This window comes from Gobio gobio, assembly GCF_949357685.1.
Source record: "Gobio gobio genome assembly, chromosome: 3".
Lineage (NCBI taxonomy): Eukaryota > Metazoa > Chordata > Actinopteri > Cypriniformes > Gobionidae > Gobio > Gobio gobio.
Genome location: NC_137099.1, coordinates 21793001 through 21817452, shown reverse-complemented (window position 1 = coordinate 21817452; position 24452 = coordinate 21793001). Strand labels below are relative to the sequence as shown.

At 44.8% G+C, this 24452-nt stretch overlaps 1 protein-coding gene across 1 annotated transcript in view; it reads left to right on the top strand.

Moving 5' to 3' along the window:
• The first annotated feature begins 19854 nt into the window (after positions 1-19854).
• The window catches only part of mtnr1aa (melatonin receptor 1A a), a 51916-nt gene continuing 47318 nt past the window's right edge, over positions 19855-24452 (top strand). Inside the window, exon 1 of the mRNA XM_079812116.1 lies at positions 19855-20222. Coding sequence (XP_079668242.1) covers positions 20039-20222 — 184 coding nt within the window. The 5' untranslated portion in view covers positions 19855-20038. The remainder of the gene's footprint in view (positions 20223-24452) is intronic.

Here is a 24452-nt window from a genome sequence, read left to right as displayed (position 1 = left end):
ATCCCCGACCCCCAGTACTGCATCTGGCCCACAGCGGAGGCACCAAACGCGGCGTGAGATTAAGCAGAAGGAGGATAAGCGTGAGCATATCTGGGCTAGGCTAGCCAGCTTTCCCCACAATAAACTGGATTACATTCGATTACTGCTGTTGTGTCTTTGTTTGCGCTGTGTAAGTTACTCAATGCGCGTCACTGACGCTATTCATATAATTGGAACAAATCTAGAAATAATGCTATACTCAACACTTACTAACTCGTTCATCTCGCTGTAATGGTAACTTACATTGCATGTGTTACAAAGTTGGTAATAATGATGAAGACGGACTCGGCGTGACTGGGACTCGTGTTTATTCAGAACTCTCAGATACAAACACAATAAACTCGCGCTGACAGACAGCGCTCTCATAACTCAGTAGTTACTATAAATAACTTTGTTAGCAATCGCAACCGTCTCCGTGATGTCCGGTTCGCGAACGAATCATTCTTTTGAATCGGTTCTTTTTAGTGAACCGAACCAGTTCACCAAATCGGACTGAATCGTTCTAAACGGTTCGCGTCTCGAGTCAGCGCTGATCCATAATTTACTAAAGTTACTAACTTTCTGACATGAGTGACAGCCCCTCCGACTAGAAATAAACGAATAACCTGAAGTATATGCTAGTAACTACAACAGTTCACCCTGAACTGAGACGTGCTGAGAACTGATGAGAAGTGAACTCAGGTCCATCCGTCTCTTGCAGACTCGTGCCTGCTCGTGCCTCGTTAAACCACGCCCCCTCCGCTCATTTAAAATGCAAAGATGTCAGCCAATCACAACAGTGGGCGTTTTTGCTGAAGTCTCACAGCAGACACGCCTCGTGAAGCAGGGCATTCAGCCACAGGGCAAACAGCATTATAGAAAAAATGCCTTTTATTTCTAAATTATGACATTTTATGATGTAAAAATCATACTAACAATATAAGTACACCTCAGGAAACACTATACAATAATAGAAAAATGCCATGCCATGGGACCTTTAAGTGTGTTCACTCACATGCACATTTTTTGTGTTAAAACATACTCCAATAATCTATGTTTACAACTTCAAACATAATTTTTTACAGCGACAGGAGAAAACGTCTCGGTTACGTATGTAACCCTCGTTCCCTGAAGGAGGTGACCGACGAATTGGGATCTGATCTCAGAGACCAATCTACTTCGAGTGTATTAAAAACGAGCCAATGGAGATTGGCATGCGATCCACGCATTCCACGCACAGCCCCGCAGCACGGGTATAAATAAGGAAGTGGAATGCTTGATCATTGCTTTTTTCTGCTGAGGAGCCGAACTAGTGACTCGGCCCCCTAGCGGAAGCACAGCACCTGGCGACGGGACGTACGTCGAACGTGACCGACTGAAAGGGAACGTCTCGGTTACATATGTAACCCTCGTTCCCTGAAGGAGGGAACGGAGGGAGGGAACGGAGTTATGTCGGAACTGACCGACGAATTGGGATCCCTACCAAAACGCCAGGGCGCTGGCCCTTCCAGCGTCCTGCTTGAGCGCACTGGACCGTCTTAGATGGTACGGAAGTCAGGGCTCCAAGCAGGGAGGTCAGTCACTGCTGTTTCTGCAAGACCCACCCAGTGTGACTATTGGATAACGCTGGGAAAGCGTGCCCGTCTCGGGAGATGGTACGCTGCGGAGCCACGTCCTTCAGTAGAAGGCTAGGTGGCAGAATACACATAAGGACTAACCTGGCAGGGTAGTGCAACATATGGCAGTCTCTGGGGTGGTTCCAGCCTGGTCCCAGGGGGGAAAGAACACGCCCAGAGACGACAGAGCGGGCTCTGTCAAGGGAAAGACACGGGGCTATCCGAGTAGGGTAGCTGGTACCGTGGAAGAATACACATATGGGGTAGCCGTGAGGGGACCGCTACATATGGAACCCAGCCTACACACACGTTTCACAAGCATACGGGTGCAGGCCTGGCGTCAGACGGCCGCAACGTCTGGCACCGCAGGGGTGACGGAGGAGCTCGACAGGGTTAGCCGTTTCCGGGGAACACAACTGGAGAAAAATAGACGCACATATCCGGCCCAGAGGGCGGGAGTGGCGTTGCAAGCCGACACTTAGAACGGGCACTTAGCGCTACTGGCCACTGGGGGCGAGGATGCGGGAAGATACTGGCTCTACACGGAGGCTATAGAATCTAGCGAACGTGTTAGGTGTCGCCCAGCCCGCAGCTCTACAAATATCTGTCAGCGAGGCGCCTTGAGCCAGCGCCCAGGAAGAAGCAACACTCCTTGTTGAGTGTGCTCGCAACCCGAACGGGCAAGGCACGTCTTGGGACTGGTAAGCCAAGACGATAGCATCCACTATCCAGTGGGCCAACCTCTGCTTGGAGACAGCCTTTCCCTTCTGCTGGCCTCCGTAACAGACGAAGAGTTGCTCTGAGGTCCGAAAGCTTTGAGTCCGGTCGACGTAAGCGCGGAGAGCGCGGACGGGACATAATAAAGCCTGGGCTGGGTCTGCCTCCTCCGAGGGCAGCGCTTGCAGGTTCACTACCTGGTCCCGGAAGGGAGTGGTAGGAACCTTGGGCACGTATCCAGGCCGGGGTCTCAGGACAACGTGAGAGTTGGCCGGCCCGAATTCTAGGCACGATTCGTTGACCGAAAGTGCATGCAGGTCCCCTACCCTCTTGATGGAGGCCAATGCCGTCAGAAGCACTGTCTTCATTGACAGGATTTTAAGCTCCACAGACTGCAAAGGCTCAAAGGGAGGGCTCTGAAGTGCTCTGAAGTGCTCTGAGCACTAGAGCTAAGTCCCAAGAGGGTAACGAGTTTGGACGAGGAGGGTTTAGCCTCCTCGCACCTCTGAGGAACCTGATGATTAAGTTGTGCTTTCCTACGGACTTACCTTCGACTGCGTCGTGATACGCCGCTATTGCTGCGACGTACACTTTGAGGGTGGAGGGAGACAGCCTTCGCTCCAGCCCATCTTGCAGGAAAGAAAGCACGACACTAACCGAACACCTTCGGGGGTCTTCCCGGTGGGAAGAGCACCATTCAACGAACAGGTTCCACTTCAAAGCGTAGAAGCGCCTCGTAGAGGGGGCTCTAGCAGAAGAGATGGTGTCCACCACTGCCTGTGGTAGACCACCTAGAACCTCCGCGTCCCGTCCAGGGACCAGACATGGAGTTTCCAGAGGTCTGGACGCGGGTGCCATAGAGTGCCCCGTCCCTGAGAAAGAAGGTCCCTCCTCAGGGGGATCGGCCAAGGAGGGGCTGTCGCGAGGAGAGTTAGTTCTGGGAACCAGGTCCGGTTGGGCCAGTAGGGCGCAACTAACAAGACCTGCTCCTCGTCCTCCCTGACCTTGCATAGGGTCTGTGCAAGAAGGCTCACTGGGGGAAACGCATATTTGCGCAGGTCCCGGGGCCAGCTGTGCGCCAGTGCATCCGTGCCAAGGGTGCCCCCGGTCAGGGAATAGTACCACTGGCAATGGGTCGAGTCCGGAGAGGCAAACAGGTCTACCTGTGCGGCTCCGAAGAGGTCCCATATCAGCTGGACCGCCTGGGGATGGAGTCGCCACTCCCCCGGAGGTGTCGACTGGCGAGAGAGCTCGTCGGCTGTCTGGTTCAGTGCACCTGGGATGTGAATGGCACGAAGCAACCTCAGATGCTTCTGACTCCAAAGGAGGAGGTGGCGGGCGAGTTGGAACATGCAACGGGAGCGTAGACCACCCTGACGGTTGATGTACGCAACGGCCGCAGTGCTGTCCATACGGACCAGTACATGCTTGCTACCTAGCGGCCCCTTGAGGCGGCGCAGTGCCAAGTGTACCGCTAACAACTTGAGGCAATTGATATGCCAATGCAATTGAGGTCCCGTCCACAGACCTGAAACTGCATGCCCGTTGTACGTGGCCCCCCAGCCCGTGGAGGAGGCATCCGTGAAGAGCACAGCATGCCTGGACACTTGTTCTAAGGGCACCCCGGCCTGGAGAAACGAAGCGTCGGACCATGGGCTGAAAGTTTGGCGGCAGTAAGGAGTCACTGGGACCCGGTACTGGCCGCTCTGCCACGCCCACCTCGGGACTCGGCCATGGAGCCAGTGTTGAAGCGGTCTCATATGAAGCAATCCGAGCGGCATTACTGCGGCTGCAGATGCCATATGCCCCAGGAGCCTCTGAAAAAATTTCAGTGGGACCGCTGTCCTGTTCTTGAACGAATTCAAGCAGTTCAACACCGACCGGACCCGCTCTTCCGTGAGGCGCGCAGTCTGGCTGACCGAATCCAGCTCCATACCGAGATAAGAGATCCTCTGCGTGGGACAGAGTTTGCTCTTCTCTCGGTTGACCCGAAGGCCCAACAGGCTGAGGTGACTGAGCACCATGTCCCTGTGTTCGCACAACTGCTCCCGAGACTGGGCGAGTATAAGCCAGTCGTCGAGATAGTTGAGGATGCGAACGCCGCGTTCTCTGAGCGGAACAATGGCTGCCTCTGCGACTTTCGTGAAGACGCGAGGCGACAGGGACAGCCCGAAGGGCAAGACTTTGTACTGATATGCCTTCCCCTCGAACGCAAAACGTAGGAACGGTCTGTGTCGAGGAAGGATAGAGACATGAAAGTACGCGTCCTTCAGGTCGATCGCTGCGAACCAATCTTGGGGACGGATGCATTCGAAAATGCGTTTCTGCGTTAGCATCCGGAACGGGAGCTTGTGCAGGGCCCGATTCAGGATACGCAGGTCCAAGATTGGCCGTAACCCACCCCCTTTCTTGGGTACAATGAAGTAGGGGCTGTAGAACCCCGCCTTCATATCGGCTGGAGGAACCGGCTCGACCGCGTCCTTCGCCAGTAGGACATCGATCTCTGACCGCAAGACCTGGGCATCGCTGCTCCGCACGGAGGTGAAGAGGATGCCCCTGTACTTGGGAGGCCGGCGAGCGAACTGAATCGCGTAGCCGAGTCTGATGGTACGGATGAGCCAGCGAGACGGCCTGGGGAGCTGAAGCCAAGCCCCCAGAAACCGTACAAGCGGGACCAACAGCACCACAGACGTACCCGGGGTGGGGCAGCGAAGTGGAATAGACAGACCCGACTCGGGAGGCCCGGAGGCGGCCCGGAGTGTTGTCTGAATATTCCAGGGTGGGGCAGAGTGTGGGTGAGAAGGCCCGGCGGCGTTCTCGGTGCCCACACTGCTGCCCCCTGGCGAGGGGGAGAGGGGAGGAAAGGAGTGGCAAGGCCCGGGGGCGTCGCGCACTGCCAATCTGGCCCTCTTGGGGCCCAGGGAAAATAGAAACTGCTCTTTTATTGAAAATGTGGGTACCGCTGGACTCCGGAGAGCCAGCGGCAGAGATGTTACACCAGTCAGAGCCCCCCGGTCCTCCTCCGGGGGGTGGGAGAAGGATGCGGACACCATCTCCCTCAGAGCAGCTCCCGTCTTCCCTGGGCTGCCCGTCTCAGGGCCGCTTCCCCTTGCGCTTGCCGGCTGGTTTAGCGGGGCCCTGAGCGGGTTGGGCGCCTCCCTTACGTCCGGCACCCTGCTTTCCCGGTGGAGGCTGCTGCTTGGGTTTCGCAGGGGCGGAGGCGGACGCAGGGGGACGCCCTCGGCGACGAGCAGGCGGAGGTGCTGCCGACGACGACTGGGTGGAGGCAGCAGCGGGTCGTCGGGGCAGGATGTTTTTGATGGCCTCCGTCTGCTTCTGGGCCACCGAGAACTGCTGGGCGAAGCTCTCGATGGCGTCACCGAAGAGGCCGGCCTGACAGACAGGGGCGTTGAGAAACCGGACCTTGTCGGAATCACGCATGTCTGCCAGGTTCAGCCACAGGTGGCATTCCTGGACCACTAGTGTGGACATCGCCCAACCCAGGGAGCGTGCAGTGACTTTCGTCGCCCGGAGAGCGAGGTCAGTCGCCGCACGCTGTTTCTGCATAACACCCTGGTCGGAACTACCCTCGTAAATTCCTTTAGCGCTTTGGCCTGGTGGACCTGCAGGAGCGCCATGGCATGCAGAGATGATGCGGCTTCCCCGCAGGCGGTGTAAGCCCTGCCCGTGAGACCGGACGAGAACTTACACGCCCGGGAGGGGAGACGCGGGGCACCCCGCCAGTCCGCAGCGGTCTTGGGACACAGATGCATCGCCACAGACCGCTCGACTGGGGGGATTCCCACGTAGCCCTTAGCCGCACCACCATCGAGGGTAGTGAGGACGGAGGAGTCAGTCGACCGTGAGCGAGCGTTGTAAGGCGCTACCCACGATTTCGTGATCTCCTGATGCACTTCCGGGAAGAAAGGAACCGGGGCGGGGCGCTGAGAACCAGCACGGGCCGTCCCGAGAAACCAATCGTCCAACCGCAAGGGTTCGGGACACGGTGGAGGGTTCCACTCGAGCCCGACACTCGCGGCGGCCCGGGAAAGCATAGCCGTAAGCTCTGGGTCGGACTCGGGCAACGCTGTCACACCCGAAGGGGGCAGCGCAGCCGAATCTTCATCCTCAGAGCCCATTAGCTCGTCCCCCGATGCTGCAATCGACAGCATGTCCTCAGCCGGAGCCCCAAAAGAAACGCCTGGGACCTCCCGGGGGAGGCCAGCGCGCTCTTCTGGAAGCTCCACCGGCACAGCGGAGGGGGGAGGGGCCCGAGGAGCCATTTGACCCGTCGGGGAAGCCCTCACAGTAACCCTCAGGTCCCCACCAAGGCCATCAGCCAAAGTAGCAGCCCTCTGCTTTGCAGCGGGAGGACCACTAGATCGGGGGATGCGCAATGGTGCTCCGCCTCTTTCGAGGTAATGGAGTCTGGACCGTAAAACTGCAATGGGAACATGAGTCATTCACGAACGCAGCCTCAGCGTGCTGAACGCCCAAACACGTGAGACAACGAACGTGACCGTCAGCTGGGGACAGATATCGACCGCATCCAGAAACACACGGTTTGAATGACATCTTGAAAAAGACGCAGGGTCAAACCGTGTTGCTCTTTTAGAAAGGAAAAACTGCTCTTTTATGTGCTGAAGCACTCAGGGAGATGACCGCGGCACCACACAGTACAAAGGTGCAAGCCTGTGTGTGCACTCAGAATGGAAAACGCCCAGCGAACCAACAGCTGATCTCCATCTGAAGCGGCACTCGCTGACGCGCCGTCACACCCGCACTGGAAGCAGTAGATCCTCTCACGAGACTCGTCTTGAAAACACTCTTCGTAGAAACAGGAAGCATTCACTGTTCGGCTCCGAAGTAGAAAGCAATGATCAAGCATTCCACTTCCTTATTTATACCCGCGCTGCGGGGCGGTGCGTGGAATGCGTGGATCGCATGCCAATCTCCATTGGCTCGTTTTTAATACACTCGAAGTAGATTGGTCTCTGAGATCAGATCCCAATTCGTCGGTCAGTTCCGACGTACGTCGAACGTGACTGACTGAAAGGGAACATCTGTTGCAAAATATATTATTGTGCCTCGATCATGAACCAAGCAGAATCATTTTCAGGTTAAATTGTTCATAAAACCATTTATATGCAAGTTTATGCATTCATTAAATACTATATGTAATGCAATGACATTCACACATTTTCATATTCATTATAGTCGGCATAAAATGGAAGTTGTGGTAGTATTTTATTCCCTATTGTAACGCGATACCCGAGTTAAAAAAAAAATAATTTTGTCCATCGGGAGTTGACAAAGACAAATATTAATGCTGTACCTAGCCAACATGGCATCCGTTTTTTCATCTCCTTTCATGAAGTTCCCATATCTCATTGAAATAGCATATACATGAATATACTGTTAAAGCCACAATATGTAAAATATTTGGATTAAAATATCCAAAATCCACTAGAACAATGTTATACTTTGTTGTCTTGTGTACTTACATTATTTACATCCCAAATGTTTCCAACAATGATTAAATCCAGAGAAATCAGCTATTTAATATAAAGTCCTGTGTCATTGCGTCGCCTGTCAATGACGTCATATCCGCACTATCCTTGTTTTCTGGTTTTACTTCAGTAGATACATACTTGGATAAATAGATACTTGTTTGGATACCTTTACCAATAGAAAACTAATCATTGTTATATAGCTCAACACGGTTAGTCTTGTTTGAATTTATTTTTTGGCTTGATTTACTGTGAGTAACATGTTTGTGCCATACCTCAGAGACAAGTAGCTAACATAACAATCAAAAAGAGCTTTATTTGTAGTAACACTAATACAGCATTTTCTCCACCATACAATATATTTTTTAAAAATAATTCCCAGACAGCATCGGTTGGATCTGGGCCCGTTCTGGGTTGCATGCCATTTAGCAACAAGTCATCCAGCTTTTATTAATATGATATATTCTAATATCGATCTAGCTTAGGCTACTGCAGTGTGCAGCAATTGTCTCAAAGCAGCCACCAAGCAAACGCACAGAATAACGTTATAACAACTTTCAACACACCCAAATGTATTATTATTATGATTGTTTAGACCAAGTAAAACGTCTCAGTTACGTAAGGTAACCCTCGTTCCCTGAAGGAGGGAACAGAGACGTACGTCGGACGTCACCGACAAATTGGGATCACTTCAGAGAGCCCCTATCAGCTTCGAGATATCTAGAACAGGCCAATGGGCCATTGGCGTGCGAGATTTGCATCTCGCGCTCCGCCCCGAGCCGCGGGTATAAACCGGAAGCGAGAGCAGTGCACAGTTGTTTTTCACTGAGGAGCCGAACTAGTGACTCGGCCATGCAGTGATGGTACAGCAACTGTGGCGACAGGACGTACATCTCCGTTCCCTCCTTCAGGGAACGAGGGTTACCATACGTAACTGAGACGTTCCCTTTCAGTCTGTCACGTTTAGTGTTGTTTTTGGCGGCCTGTTTTCATTTTAGTTTTAGTCTAGTCTTTGTGTCAAGCAGTCATTTTAGTTTTTATTAGTTTTAGTCATAGTCATACTCTTTTTAGTCTAGTCAAGTTTTAGTCGATAAAAGTCTGAGCATTTTAGTCTTATTTTAGTCAGAATTATCTATGACTATTTTCGTCTAGTTTTAGTCGACGAAAACTAATGACATTTTAGTCAAGTTTTAGTCAATGTAAATTGTATTTTAGTCTCTTTTTAGTAATGCAATTCTATTTAACCCAGTCAATATAGTATAAGTACGTATTATAGACAAAACCAAAATATTCTTTTAGCCAAACCCATTTCAAACAATGTTATCTTATTATATTATTGTTACCTTATAGACTCAAGAATACATCCATTCCAGACACGGAAGACGCTCTGATTTGAAGTTACAACATATTTATTTTACCAACTAAACAAGTACACACACATACATTTAAATAAAATAAATAAAAACATTGAGATGTCTCTTAAGGTTTGTGGTGTTTTTTCCTGTGATTTTTGTGGCCACATTTCTCCCCATCAATTTCCACAACACCCGTTTTATTTTCCACTTCAATGTAATAAAAGTTTTTCCAAATGTCTTAATAAGAATAAATGCATATTTAATTTAATAGGAAAATAATATCCAAATTATTATTTAATTATTTATGTTTAAAATTAGACCCACATTATAGTTAAAATGTTTTTCTGTCTTGTATTTTATCTCAAAATAAAGGATGTAATTTTATTCCACATGGAAATTAGTGGAAATAAGTGAATATAGCCTCTTATTCGCTTATGAGGTATTCATAATGCTGCGGTTATTTTAACATATATAATTGCTGCCGTTATAACGGCACATTTCAAATGTTTACGTGCTTTTCTTTCTTTCTTTGTTTGAGCGGTGATGAAATATCTTGCTCTTGTAAATACTTACCAATATTTCAGTAATACAAGTCTAGATCTTTAAAATGCATCAAAATAACAGCGAAGCACAACCGCACGGTGCTCTGCAGTGGCCAAAAAGGATATAAACCGTGAATTCTGAAGTGATTGAAAACTCAGAGATGTGGATTCAGACGGCACCACACGACCTTGGTGTTTGTCAAACAGTAATTCAGTTAGGTAATTCGGCCGGAGATTTTTACACGGGTGGTGGGAGAAAAACACTGATATTCTGCATTAAGACGACAATAAAATCACTGACTAGCTCCTGTAAATAATAAGACACCTTACAACCGCAGGACAAACAATTACCGTCCGAATAGGGCTTACGAACCCCGACTGGCCGGCCATCGGACCCGTTCACTCACCGGAGACGCCGCGCGAGTGGGATTTGAAGAGAGTGATGTGGCCTGCGTCTGCGCAGTGAGACCTGATGCAGCCCCTGATTGAGACGCACAGAAATACTGCAAAATAAAAACAACGAAATGAAAGAGACATTTTAGCATAGTTTTTATTTTGTGAACCACATTTAGTCTCGTTTTTATTCGTCATCGTCACATGACCAGCATTTACGTTGCGTCTCGTCTCGTTTTCGTCACGTTATAAAGGTTCGTTGACGACGATATTTAGTCATACTTTTCGTTGACGAAAACAACACTAGTCACGTTCGACGTACGTTCGACATATCCGTTCCATAGGGAAGGGAGTGGCACAGCAAGCCGACACTAGAATGGGCACTTCAGGGTTACTGACTATGGGAAGTGAGCACACAGGAAGATACCGGCTCTACACGGAAGCTATAAAATCAAGCGAACGTGTTAGGTGTCGCCCAGCCCGCAGCTCTACAAATATCTGTCAGCGAGGCGCCACAAGCCAGCGCCCAGGAAGAAGCTACACCCCTAGTGGAGTGGGCTCTTAACCTGAGCGGGCAGGGCCCGTCTTGCGTTTCATACGGCAAGACGATGGCATCCACTATCCAGTGGGCCATCCTCTGCTTGGAGACAGCCCTTCCCTTCTGCTGTCCTCCGTAACAGACGAAGAGCTGCTCTGAGGTTCTGAAGCTTTGCGTTCTGTCCACGTATGTCCGCAGGGCGTGGACGACGCAGAGAAAAGCCAGGGCTGGGTTTGCCTCCTCTGAAGCTCCCACGCCGTGGAAATTTACCAAGACTGTCCATTTTCTCTGAGCCAATCAGAATCATTCCACATGACAATAATGACGTGGTTAGACCTTGAAAATAGTATAACTGTTCAGAAATTGTATGTACGACAGGCGGAGGCGGGAAGACTGTTAGAGGGAGTGTGGCCAACGAACTCCTTGTGAGCTGGCTTCTGCTGATGAAACTGCAAACTATTCTTCAGTAAATTTTTCTTTAATTAATCTAACTCCTGACTGTGAAGGGACCGGTTCAAGAACCGCAGGTCCAAGATCGGTCGTAACCCGCCACCTTTCTTGGGCACAATGAAGTACGGGCTGTAGAACCCTGACTTCATATCGGCTGGAGGGACTGGCTCTATCGCGTCCTTCGCCAGCAGGACTGCGGTCTCCGCTCATAGGACAGGGGCATCCGCCTTCGCCACGGAGGTGAAGTGGATGCCTCTGAACTTGGGGGGACGCCGGCCGATCTGAATCGCATAGCCGAGTATTATGGTACGGATGAGCCAGCGAGGCGGGCTAGGGAGCGCTAGCCAGGCCCCCAGAAACTGCGCAAGCGGGACCATCGGCACCACCGACGTACCCGGGGCGGGGCAGCGTGGCGGCATGCAGGGACCCGACTCGGACGGTGTGGGAGCGGCCCGAAGTGGGGTCTGAGTGTGCTGTGCAACACTTACCTGCTTCCGCTGAGGGGATGTGCGAGTGTGGGAAGGCCGCTTGTGGGCATCCCCACAGCCGGCATCCCCTCCTGGCGATTGGAGAGGCGATTGAGGGTGACAAGGCATGGGAGCGTCGAACACTGCCAAGCGCGCTCTTTTGGGGCCCAGAGATATTGGAAACTGCTCTTTTATTGAAAAATTGGGGGAACAGAAAATAAAGGAGAAACAAGGATTCTCCCCCGGCCCTCCTTCATGGGGAAGGAGTGGAGCTGCGGCCATCTTCTGGAGAGCAGTTTCCTCCATCTCTGGGCGGCCCGTCTCAGGGTCGCTTGCGACAGCGCTTGCCGCCTGGCTTGGCAGCGGCCTGAGCAAGCTGGACGTCCTTCCCACGACCGGCTCCACGCCGACGCCTGGGTGGAGGCTGCTGCTGGGCTTTGGTGGGAGCGGAGGCGGTGGGCCGCCGAGCAGGATCTGTTTTATCGCCTCCGTCTGCTTCTGGGCAGCCGAGAACTACTGGGCAAAGCTCTCGACCTCATCGCCGAACAACCCGGCCGTGGAGATGGGGGAGTCCAGGAACCGATATTTATCGCTGGAGATGGGGGAGTCCAGGAACCAATATTTATCGGTCTCCCTCATGTCAGCCAGGTTGAGCCAGAGATGCCGCTCCTGGACCACGAGCGGGGACATCGCCTGACCAAAGGAACGGGCGGTGACTTTCGTCGCCCGAGATGCTGCTCAATTTCAGTCAGTCCATCAATGGAGGCTGATGGGTGCCTAGTTAACCAACCACTCTGACCAAAAGCAGCAGTCTGGCCAAAGAAAACTGTGCGCTGTCTAAAGGCAGACTGATCAGGTTGAAACCTCATTACGACCTGCAGGTATCCCTACCTGTCTCAGACAGCATCCTAAGCCCTTGTGGTCTTCGTCTCAGTGACTTTTTGCCACTTTGAGTAGAAGTTTGCTGTGCGCATCAAGGTCGCATATCAGCCAAAAAGGGGGCGCTCATGAGCACACTTCTGAAAACTAAAATGACAAAGGCCCTGTCCCAAATGGCACCCTAAACACGTGCAGTCTTCCTATGAGTCCGCACTTTCGTGATGTGAAGCCGCTTTGACTGTCAGGAAGAAGTCTGCTGCAGCTCGCTTCAGTGCGGGCTCTGCAAAAGTGCGCATCGAGGGCTCATATTGACTGCAAAGTGGGTGCTCGCAAGCACCCTTCTGAAACCTAAAATGAAAAATGGGACTCTGGAATATTGCAGTATTTATTATAAAATGTTTATCCATTTAAAAACATATTTTTTTCAATTGTGTCCTTCTAATCCATCCATCTATCCATCATCTTATCCGGGGCTGGGTCGTGGGGGCAACAGTCTAAGCAAAGACGCCCAGACTTCCCTCTCCCTAGCCACTTCCTCCAGCTCTTCCGGGGGGACCCCGAGGCGTTCCCAGGCCAGCCGGGAGACATAATCCCTCCAGCGTGTCCTAGGTCTTCCCCGGCGCCTCCTCCCGGTGGGACGTGCCTGGAACACCTCCCTGGGAAGGCGTCCAGGAGGCATCCGAAAAAGATGCCCGAGCCACCTCAGCTGGCTCCTCTTGATGTCATCAAGGTCCTTCTAATCTTTAATCAAAATAACTTCCTTTCCCTCTTGCAATGACATTTCTTCTCTGATTCTCTGTTTACTGGCACAAAGGCGGGACAACCTGTCACATGAGATCATAGCAATAGCAAATGACAGCAATCAAATCCAACTATCCAATCAATTCCTGATGGACAAAATCCCGTCCAAAATTTTTTTCTTGTTCAAGGATCAGCTTCACGCTGACTTTATTGTTCCTTTTGGAATGCAGTGTGCCATGTTCACTTTGTTTATGTTCATTTTCGCATAATCACCAATAGTTTTGTGGATAGAAGTTTACTGCATTTTACCAATATTCCTCCAAAATAAAATCTTGAGTATATGACATGCTAAAAGCTGAATTGTTAATGTTTTAAAGTGAGGTATTTAAGACGTAAATATTTCTATTGTAACTTGTAGTGCTAGTTGGTTCTTGTAAAGAGTGAAGTATGAATACCCTTAAAAGTAACTTCAGCTTTGTTCTTTGTGCATGTCGCAGCAGTAGCAATATGAAGACATTTTCACATGAAATAAAATATATTGCAGTTCAAATAGCAATAGGCTATATGACAAAATGATCACAGAATAATTTTTTATACATTTTCTTAAAGGTCCCATGGCATGAAATTTTCATTTTATGAGGTTTTTCAACATTAATATGAGTTCCCCTAGCCTGAATATTCTGCCTCACAACTCCAAATAATGCAGCAACAGCAATTAATCAAAGATCAAAAAATATTACAGTTTTGTGAGACATTAAACTGCATTAAATTGTTAAAAGCATTACATAATTGAAAAATACTTTGCAAATCGTTTCAGTGCAGTAACAGAACTGTTCTTTTTGTATTTGGTTCAAATCAAATGTATGATATTGCTGCATTCACTCACCATGTCAGTCCTCGGACTCGAGTTTCCGTGGCAACATCAACAGGCATTTTTTTCTGTGGCAAGTTGACATCAACGCAAATTTCACATAGGGCCTACTGGTATGATATACAAGTGCATATATTCTTCTCTTTACTTGAAAATTTTGTGAATTTGTGGATGTGGTATATCTTAACCATGTGTTTTGTCATTTTCAAATCCGCTAAGGAGTGACACAACTCTCTCTTTTTGATTTATCCTCACCTTCTGCCTCACGTCCACTGCACACATTTCTTTTTTGAACAACTCATCTGCTTCAAAAGCACTTACATTGTTTTATGCACAATCCACTGAAGGGGGTGTACTGTCATGTGATATACAGGAGAGGGCGACATTGCATCATAGTTGTGGAGACCAGATCAAAACTTTAAGTGCAGTAGAAAACAGCTGTAGAGGTTTAATTTCTTGTCAAAATGTATTTGTGCACATATCATTCTTTAATCAAATTGTTTGTTGTATTGAGCATATATTCACTATCTTTGTCTTGATAGTACATTGGCGCTGCCCTAAATGTCTTTGCATTCTTATACCAGTCATTCACCAGTAGATGGCAAAATTTAGTGTGCTACAATGATCAGAACTAAATTGGAGGTCAAAGGTCAACAGCAGCAGCTTCTGATTACTGATAATGGCTCTAGCTTAGATGTTTGCGGATGTGGATTTGAAGCTAATATTTAATCTGGAGCGAGGACAAATTCAGATATTTTAGAGATTTTATTGTCTCGCGGTTTTGAGCATAAGGTATGTCATTAGTTATTAATGAAGCTCTGATTCATGACTCTCATGTGTTCCTCCTGGAGACACACACACACACACACACACACACACACACACACACACACACACACACACACACACACACACACACACACACACACACACACACACACACACACACACACACACACACACACACACACACACACACACACACACACACACACACACACAGAGACAGGGGTGATGATGTCCTGTGGCTGTGACTTTAGAGGCTTTAGAGTTCACAGGGCTGTCTGCTGTCTTCCACATGGTTTGTTTTAGAGATGAAAATAAAACAGACATTCATAGAAACAATATTAGTCATGAAAATATTGCTCTCTTACAAACAATTACATTTCTTGGGATTTAACTATAAAACACTGGCATTACAGGAGAAAATTGAATGTTGCATGATTGGAAATTAAATATTATCACAATTGAATATTCAATTTTCTTCAAACATCACATCTATAATTTTATCTCAATCTCTTCACTGATACTTTTGGCTCCTTGGGGCAGAAGCCCATGACCCTATCGCTGATTTATCACTGTTCCTTCCTTGGACCACTTTTGATAGATACTGACCACAGCAGACCGGGAACACCCCACAAGAGCTGCAGTTTTGGAGATGCTCTGCCCCAATCATTTAGCCATCACAATTTGGACCTTGTCAAACTCACTCAAATCCTTACGCTTGCCCATTTTTCCTGCTTCTAACACATCAACTTTAAGGACAAAAGTTCACTTGCTGCCTAATATATCCCACCCACTAACAGGTGTCATGATGAGGAGATAATACATTTTTTTTATTATTCACTTCACCTGTCATAATGTTATGCCTGATCGGCGTGTGTGTATGTATGTATATATATATATATATACTGTATATATACAGGTTTTTAAAGGGTTACTATTGATTGTTAAAAAAATACATTAGTCTGTCTCAAAGCTCTGTTTGTTTTATATTTTCTTTGATGTTGTTTTCTGTTGATAATGATTCTGTTTGTTTTTCTTTTTCTTTTTTCTTTCTGTTATTATTGATCTTTGTCTTTTTGTTCTGTTTTATTTTTGTTTGTAGACTTTTTTTCCCTTCTAGCCCTATTGTCTACTCTGTGGAACAGGCTTAATAAATAAACAATATAAAAATAAATAAACTTAATTGCTATTTGCAAACAATTTTTTTGTGTTGTTTCGATGAAGCCCCTCCTTCTGAAATACAAAATGTGTTCTGATTGGTTAGCTGGCCCAGTTGGTGAACCACTCAGAGTGTGTTCCGTAAATGTCACGCCCTTTACCATAACTGCTAAGTTTTAAATATTAACGATGGTGTCAATTTTGGTTCAGATCCTGAGAATGTTTCCGAACAAGAGGATTGTGCAGAACTTTTGCAAGCACAGATTTTACAGGACGTTTCAAAGTTGTAAGTTCCTTACACAAGATCCGGAAGAAGCACATTATAGTCCCAACGAGCCATTTGTTGTATTCTTCAGAATGTTTTCTGTTAAACTTTTACAAAGTTTTGCTTTGGGCCCCCAGAAGTGGAGGGCCCTTTCTCACTGCAGTATTCCATAAAAAAAGACAAAGAGAATTGTCAATTTTGTTTTAATGTTGACTTGTTATTTAGAGGATTTTATAAAATCATAAAACTTGTTGCAGGTTAAAAGTGTACATTTGGGGATACTTCACCCCAAAATTAAAATTCTGTCATCATCTACTCAACCTCATGTCATTCCAAACTTGTATGACTTTCTTTCTTCCCATTGACTTCAGAGGCTTTCAAACATACCATCTAAAAGTACATGAGACAGAGGTTTGAAACAGTAATGCCGTTTCCATGTATTTATCTCTACATACATTGCCCAAAAACATTTCAACTCTCTTTCCCCTTGCCTTCACTTTCTCTTGTTAGGAATATCTCATGCTCCGCATTACGGGAGCACATAGATTTGCATGAGTTTAACGCATAGTCTATTCATTGTAAATGTAAAAATCTTTCACAGTTAAGTCTCCCTTTAGACCACCTGACAAGTTGGGAAAGAGGCAGTCCGAGTGAGAGACAGTAATTAATTACATTTATGACAAGAGCCATTAGAAGCACAGCGCAGCATTAAAATTGCATCGTAATGGCTGGAGGCAGACAGGCTGCTTGAACAGTAGATGCATCTGAGTTCTGCTGGGGGTTGAGTGCTGATGGGACATCACAAGCTCACGTTTTTGAACTAAAGGTGAGGAGACAGCCTGCATGTTTTAAGGTTACAGTCACAAAAGTGGATGAGACCGTATAGTGCCATTATGGAATCCTCTGCCTCTTGGTCTCTCTATACCAGGAGTGACAGTAGACCCTTTTTACTAGGGCAAAAGCCCTAGTAAGGTTTTGCTACTCAAAAAAATGATTCAAGCCCTTCATAGATGTGACACATTTAAATTCTGTTCACTTTACTTAAACATATCTAATTTTGTCACAACTTAATTTAATTGTGTTCAATCAACCTAATATTTTTAAAACTGAAGTTTACTTAATTCAGTTGTGTTAAAACTACATTAAATATTTGTGTTGACATAACTAACTGGGCAGTTCCCAGCATGCTTTGCAAGGGACTCCATTAGGAGAGTAAATTTAGGGATTAGAGTTTTATTGATATGTTTTTCTGTAAAGGGAATTATGTTGTTAGTAATGTTAGTGTTTAATGTTCAGTTATGTTGGACATTTAGAGAGGTTTCTGTAATGTTTTTTTAATTTTGTGGTTACCGTTATTCTGAAGAGTGGCACTCAGTGATCTATGCTAATGTCAAACCTCTTTTCTTATATATTCATTATATACATTGTGTATGATGATGAATGAAACTGCTTATAATTGATTTTCTAATTAATTTTTTTAATTTAAGTTTGACAAGAAAAAAAAGTAATGTTATACGTATATAAATATCAATTAAACTATTAGATAAAATTGAGTTGGACCAACTCAATTACATTTCATTGTATGAATTAGTTTTTTATGAGTTGGGGTTACACATATTTATTGGATGGAAAACCTGCCCTCAGGTAAATTGAGTTTGTCCAATGAGTTATTTTTTTTGAGTGTGTGCCCCAGTTAAAAATTTCCTGACAAGTCATTGTCTGATGACGTAGGTTACAGTAGATACACACACACACACACACACACACACACACACACACACACACACACACACACACACACACACACACACACACACACACACACACACACACACACACACACACACACACACACACACACACACACACACACACACACACACACACACACACACACACACACACACACACACACACACACACACACACACACACAAAAAAAAACTAATTGGACAAACTCAATTTAATTGAGGGCAAGATTTCCATCAAATAAATATGTGTAGCCCCAACTCATAAAAAAGAATTCATGCAATTAAATGTAATTGAGTTGGTCCTTTTCAATTTGATCAAATACAGTTTAAATGAAATTGATTCAGTTTTAAAATGACTTTTCATGCTTGTCAAACTTAAATGAAAACATTTAAGTGGAAAATCAATTATAAGCTGTTTCATCAGTGCCCACAGGCACCATTCTTCTGCATAATGGTAACCACACAATTTTATAACATTACAGAAACTCCTCTAAATGTCCAACTGAACATTAAACACTAACATTAACTAGCAACATTTTTCCCTTTACTGAAAACACATAAAATAACACACTAAATTTACTCTCCTAATGCAGTCCTTTGCAAAGCATGCTGGGAACTACAGATCCACTGCCAAGTTAGTTATGTCAACAAAAAAGATTAATGTAGTTTTGACACAAATTAATTAAGTAAACGTCAGTTTTAAATATATTAGGTTGACTGAACACAATTATTTTAAGTTGTGACAAAATGTAAAAAAAATCATGTTACGTTAGCTCATTTTAATTAAACTGAACAAGTAATTTTGTAAGATACATCTGAAAATAGGCTTTCATATTTATTGAGTGTTATCATTTACATCATTTGAATTATTTAAAACTTGAAGGCTGATTGTAATGCCAGCTGTATTGTGTAAATTGTGTGTATCGTTTGAGATTATTATTGTTATTATTGAAACATTCAGGCTTGGACCTGGAAACCGTTTATTTCAAAAGTACCAAGTGTACACTTTAAAATACTTCACAATTAATTATACGTTAATTATAAGCAAGATCATGGAATATTGTGAACGTCCATATTCTGCATGTCAAATACTATATTCACAAACAAACCTTTTCATTATTACTTTTAAAAGATTCCTCAGTAAAAAATGATAAGTAGACCTACATTATGTATGTCTTACTGATAACAACATTTAAGGTTAACATTATATTATAATATAGAATTTGTATATAGTTTTTTTTTCTTTTTTTTCTGTCAATGAAAATAGCTTCTAGCAATGAAAACAAGCCACTGCTCTATTTGTGACCAAGCACTGCACTGACTCTAAAAACACCTCGCTGGAACACAGCTCAGCCAATCAAATTAGAGGACTAGAACAAATTTGTGTATAATTAACTGCTTGGGCAATCAAATAGAAGACCGAAACTAACTACTGCATACTTTTTATTTTATGGTTTTATATAATATGACATGCAAAACAGGTGTGAATAATAACGATAATAATAATTTTATTATTATTATTATTATGGTATTAAGAGAGCTGTCTGAGAGATCACGTATCCCCTACATTTTCCTGAATGAAAATCTGGATAAAGCTTCTTTGAGTGCGGATAAATAATAATGAATGATGGGATGAAAGAGGGCTCATTATAAAGCCCCCGATGAAACGGTTGAATGAAGCAACATTACCAATGACGACCACAGGGTGGCAACACACACAACTCTGCAGTTAATCACATGTTCACAGGAGCTTTGAAGTTGCCTGTGGATGTCATGTACCAACATTGTGATGGGTGCACACATAGCCATAAAAGTGCAGACCCCAACACACGAAAGCCCCGACGAGAGAACCGAGGAAAGTTGTCCGGGGCGCACAACTTATCCAGACCTTACGAAGAGATGAGATCCCACCGGAGAGACGCGCGCCACCTGAAATGCACGGTTTATTTTGTTGATTGAGAAAGTTTCATGAAGATATACAATGTTTATGAATGGGAGTTCTCTGAACAGCTCTGCACTGGACCCTAGCGAGCAAGCACTTCAGCGGCCGCCCTGGGTCACTACTACTCTCGGGTGTTTCCTCATATTCACTATAGTGGTGGATATTTTAGGAAACCTGCTGGTGATTTTCTCCGTCTACAGGAACAAGAAACTTAGGAACGCAGGTGAGTTGCGCGCGCGAGCTAGCCCAGGTACATTCACGTTTGACTCGCTTGTCACATTTATTTCACATTAACTGCTTAAAGGTGATGTTTCGAAGGATGGAGACAGAAGGTGATACACGGACAGGCAGCTGAATTCAGAAAGAAGAGCGCGCACCATCTCTGTTATGCGCGCACTTCGCACGTTTCATCCATCAAATCGACTCGCCGGTTTTATTCCGCGTAACCTACATTTCGTGTTTCCGCTCGCTGATTTACTTAAGATTTTGTTTCAAATGCTACCAAATCTCATTAAACTAAATGTGTGCGTGTTTCTACGGACGGCTGTTTGCAAAAGTGCCATGTCTAACATGAATGCCATTAGACAATGTTTTTGCAAATAAAACGTTATGTTAATTCCACAGTAGTCTACATTCCAGTGTTAATGTTACAGTGTATTTATAGCCTGAATACAGAGTAATGCAAATGTGCCACTTATTATGGAGCAACTTATAAACATAATTTTTTTTAAATGCTATGACTTTAAATGTAATATGGACACTGTAATGCATGTTTGGTCGAGTCTATCAAATATAACCCCTAGAGATGTGCTCCTTCAACCCATTCAGTGTTCATTCCAAAGGACGATATGTTTTTTAATGAATTCGGCCATTCAATTTACATCAATAATACAATATTAAAATGAAGCTGGGAGGTGGCATGGCAAGACAAGTCATAATATCATATTATGGGAGAGTGAGATTTTGATTATAATGGACAGTGGTCTCAATACTGTGTGCTATTGCAAAACATCTAGATGTGATTTCAGTAATAATCCCACTACACATTTTGTCTAGTCCTCATCAAATTTGAGTGCCTTTCAGACCACGTCTTACATAAAGTTATTATATATTTTATTTTCAAAACCATTTGCCTGTAACAGCAACATAGGTGATTTTAGCAATGCTTCTTCATGCTTTGTGGCAACTTCTAGAGTATTTATCTTTGGTATGATGCCAAAGTTGGAGGTGGCATGGCACTGTGGAAAAAAAATAAATAATAATAATAATAATAAAAACTGTAGCTGGTCAGTGAAAGGTTGCAGTTTTGAACCCCACAGAAGGCGATCCAAGGGCCATCTTCATTGAACCGTGGAGCAACCATTCAGAAGTAATTGAATTCCAGCTATTAGACTGTTTAATATTTTTGTTTTTTAATCCAGTTATTTTAAAACAACCATTACAATGATTGTGCATAATGATTTTTTAAAAATAACGTAGAAGTAGCTATATATATATATATATAGGCCTATACAATCTGTAAATTGCTACTATACTGTTCAGAACCAATTTCCATTATAATGGACACTAGAAAAACCTTGTCTAGGTTTGAACGGGTTAAATGATTTATTTTGGGAGCTCCCTATCTGTGTACCTGTCAGCAGTTGCTTTGGGTCTTCCCTCTCTTTTGCTGTTTTATCTTTTGAGATTGTCTAGGCACGAGTATTAAACGCTGAACTGAACCTAGAGAGGCTGTTTGTCTCTATTAGGGACACTGAACTCTTTCGTTGGATTTGATTGACATGCTGAGCCGGACATGTGGCAGTTTATTTTGGCATTCATCTGTCCACATCAGTATGATGTGCCATGGGATTGTATTTCGCGTCCTGTCATTCATAGAGTGGGAAAATAATAACATGGAAAACATGACTCGTAGCCTATAGAAAAACATCGGACTCGATTTAATTAAGCTTTGACCCACATTGTGGGAATTGACATTTTTCCATGGCCCTAATTAAATGCGTGTTAGGAGCTCGGATATATGGGACGTTAGAGAAGTGTAGGGAAAGAGCGCGATGAAAGTTTTGCTCGCGTGCCAGTTGAGGCTGTTTCAGTGTCAAGTTCACGCGCTCCCCACTGTCAGTTCCCGTGCGCCTTTGCGCTGACCGACTCTAATCACAGAGATTGCATTGCATGTGAGTCTGTACTTCGGCAGCGGAACATGTGATTCATGCTTTCAATCATTTGGTAACAATTATAATCCCCTATTCATTTCTAATCCACAGGAATCAAACAAATCAAATATACACGTGCTTCCGCAATATAGTCCATAATGTGTTGCCAAGTCGTTGTAAAAGTCACATCAAATACTATCCAAAGACGCTATTTTACAAATATCCAGTAATTATTTATCAGGCTTTGCCTGGATAGCCTATAGGGTGAATTCAGGTTGATTGGGACACTTTTTGCCATTGAGATGACTGGGGAAATGTGTCCCATTCAACCTGAAATCACCCAGATCAATAATTCAATTGCAGACTGATATGATTTATTGGTATTTAAAACCAACATGTATTTGACTTTTTTTGTCAGGTGGGCCTAAGGAAGAGTGTTATTGACTGCTAGTGTTGGAAATGATTGGGAGCCCCTGAGACAGCGTGGAAGACCAGATAGTTGTCAGAGAAAGACCAGATAAAAGAGTGTTAGAGAGATTACAGACTTTCTTAAGGAAAGATAAGACAAATTTAAAGTGACCATGATACGATGAAGAATCATCCTGACAAATTAGGTTTTGTTGTTGAATGGATTCGGTAAAATGTCTCTAATCCAAATGAATACATTTTGGTCAACAATTAATAGAGCACAATGATTAAACTTTCTGCATTTTTACATTTTCAAAAAAACATAATTTAGAAGCCTACGTGTATTAATCCTTTTCCCTGCATACCTACACACACACACACACACACACACACACACACACACACACACACACACACACACACACACACACACACACACACACACACACACACACACACACACACACACACACACACACACACACACACACACACACACACACACACACACACACACACACACACACACACACACACACACACACGCATTAACATGTAAAGCTTAGTTTTAGGTGTGAATCTTAAGCTGATGAGTACTTGTCTTGAACACTTAGTATCCTTGAAAAATAGTGTAATTTGTCAAATAGAGCTTATGTCAGTTTTTATTCCATTAAAAGGACACTAAAACATGTCACATCAGCTCCCCACTTTACGTTTTTTTTTTGCTGATTAAACACACAGCACATTTAAAAATGTCTCTTCCTTTGCCTGTTTTCATTTAGTGAGGATTGGCTCACTTAAAGGCACTACTTTCATGATGGAGTCACACCTGGATTTTGTCCAGCAGCCCAGAGGCAAACCATGCAGGGCAGGACTTTTTTTTTTACTGTGGACTCCTGCACCTGCTGGGCTCGCTTCTCATCAGAAGAAATGCACAGAAATCACACACACACACACACACACACACACAAGACTAACAATTGCCACAAAGTCCCTGTTTGAAATTCAGAATGATTGAAGCAGCCACCACAACTGCTGGACATATGGCTGTCCTCTAGTGCCAGATGAGCGAGTGGCAGTGTGTGCTGGGGGAGGAGCGCTGTGCCACTGCCTGTGTGATTGCAGTGCTCACCCATAATCTGGGATGTCTATCTCTCGAGTCATTGTACGTGTAGCGAGCAATCAGAGTCTTGTTTTTAGGTCAGAGGAGGATGTGTGTGGCGTGTGTAGTCACAGAGAGCTCTTACTGTATGCAACCCACAGGCTTTAGCACACAGCTCAGGTTTACACTAGAGTGGTTTTTGTAGTATTTGTACAATTGGTGCTGCTATTCACAAACACACTTTTACTTCTGTTCGGTCAGTAGTTGTTTGGAGTGAAGACATGGAGTGCGGTAGCCTACTAGATGGATGGGAATTATTTTGAAACATTCTTTTTATTTTATTTTACAACCATCAGTTTCAGTGTTCTTGATCCAATAATTTTTTTTATCATTTGTCATATACATATGCAGCATGGGCTTTGTGGTCAATATGCTTTAAACATTTTTTTTTTGAAAGAAGTCTCTTACCAAGACTACGTTTATTGGCTCAAAAATACAGTGAAAACTGCAATACTGTGAAATATTATTACAATTTTAAATACTGTTTTCTATTTTAATATATTTTAAAATATGATTTATTCCTGTGATGGCAAAGCTGAATTTTCAGTATCATTACTCCAGTCTTCAGTGTCACATGATCCTTAAAACATTCTAATATGCTGATTTGGTGCTCAAAGAACATTTCTTTATTAATACTGAAAACAGTTGTTCTAGTTGTTCTAATATTTTTGTGGAAACCGTGACACATTTTTTGAGGATACATTGATAATTAGAAAATTGAAAAGAACAA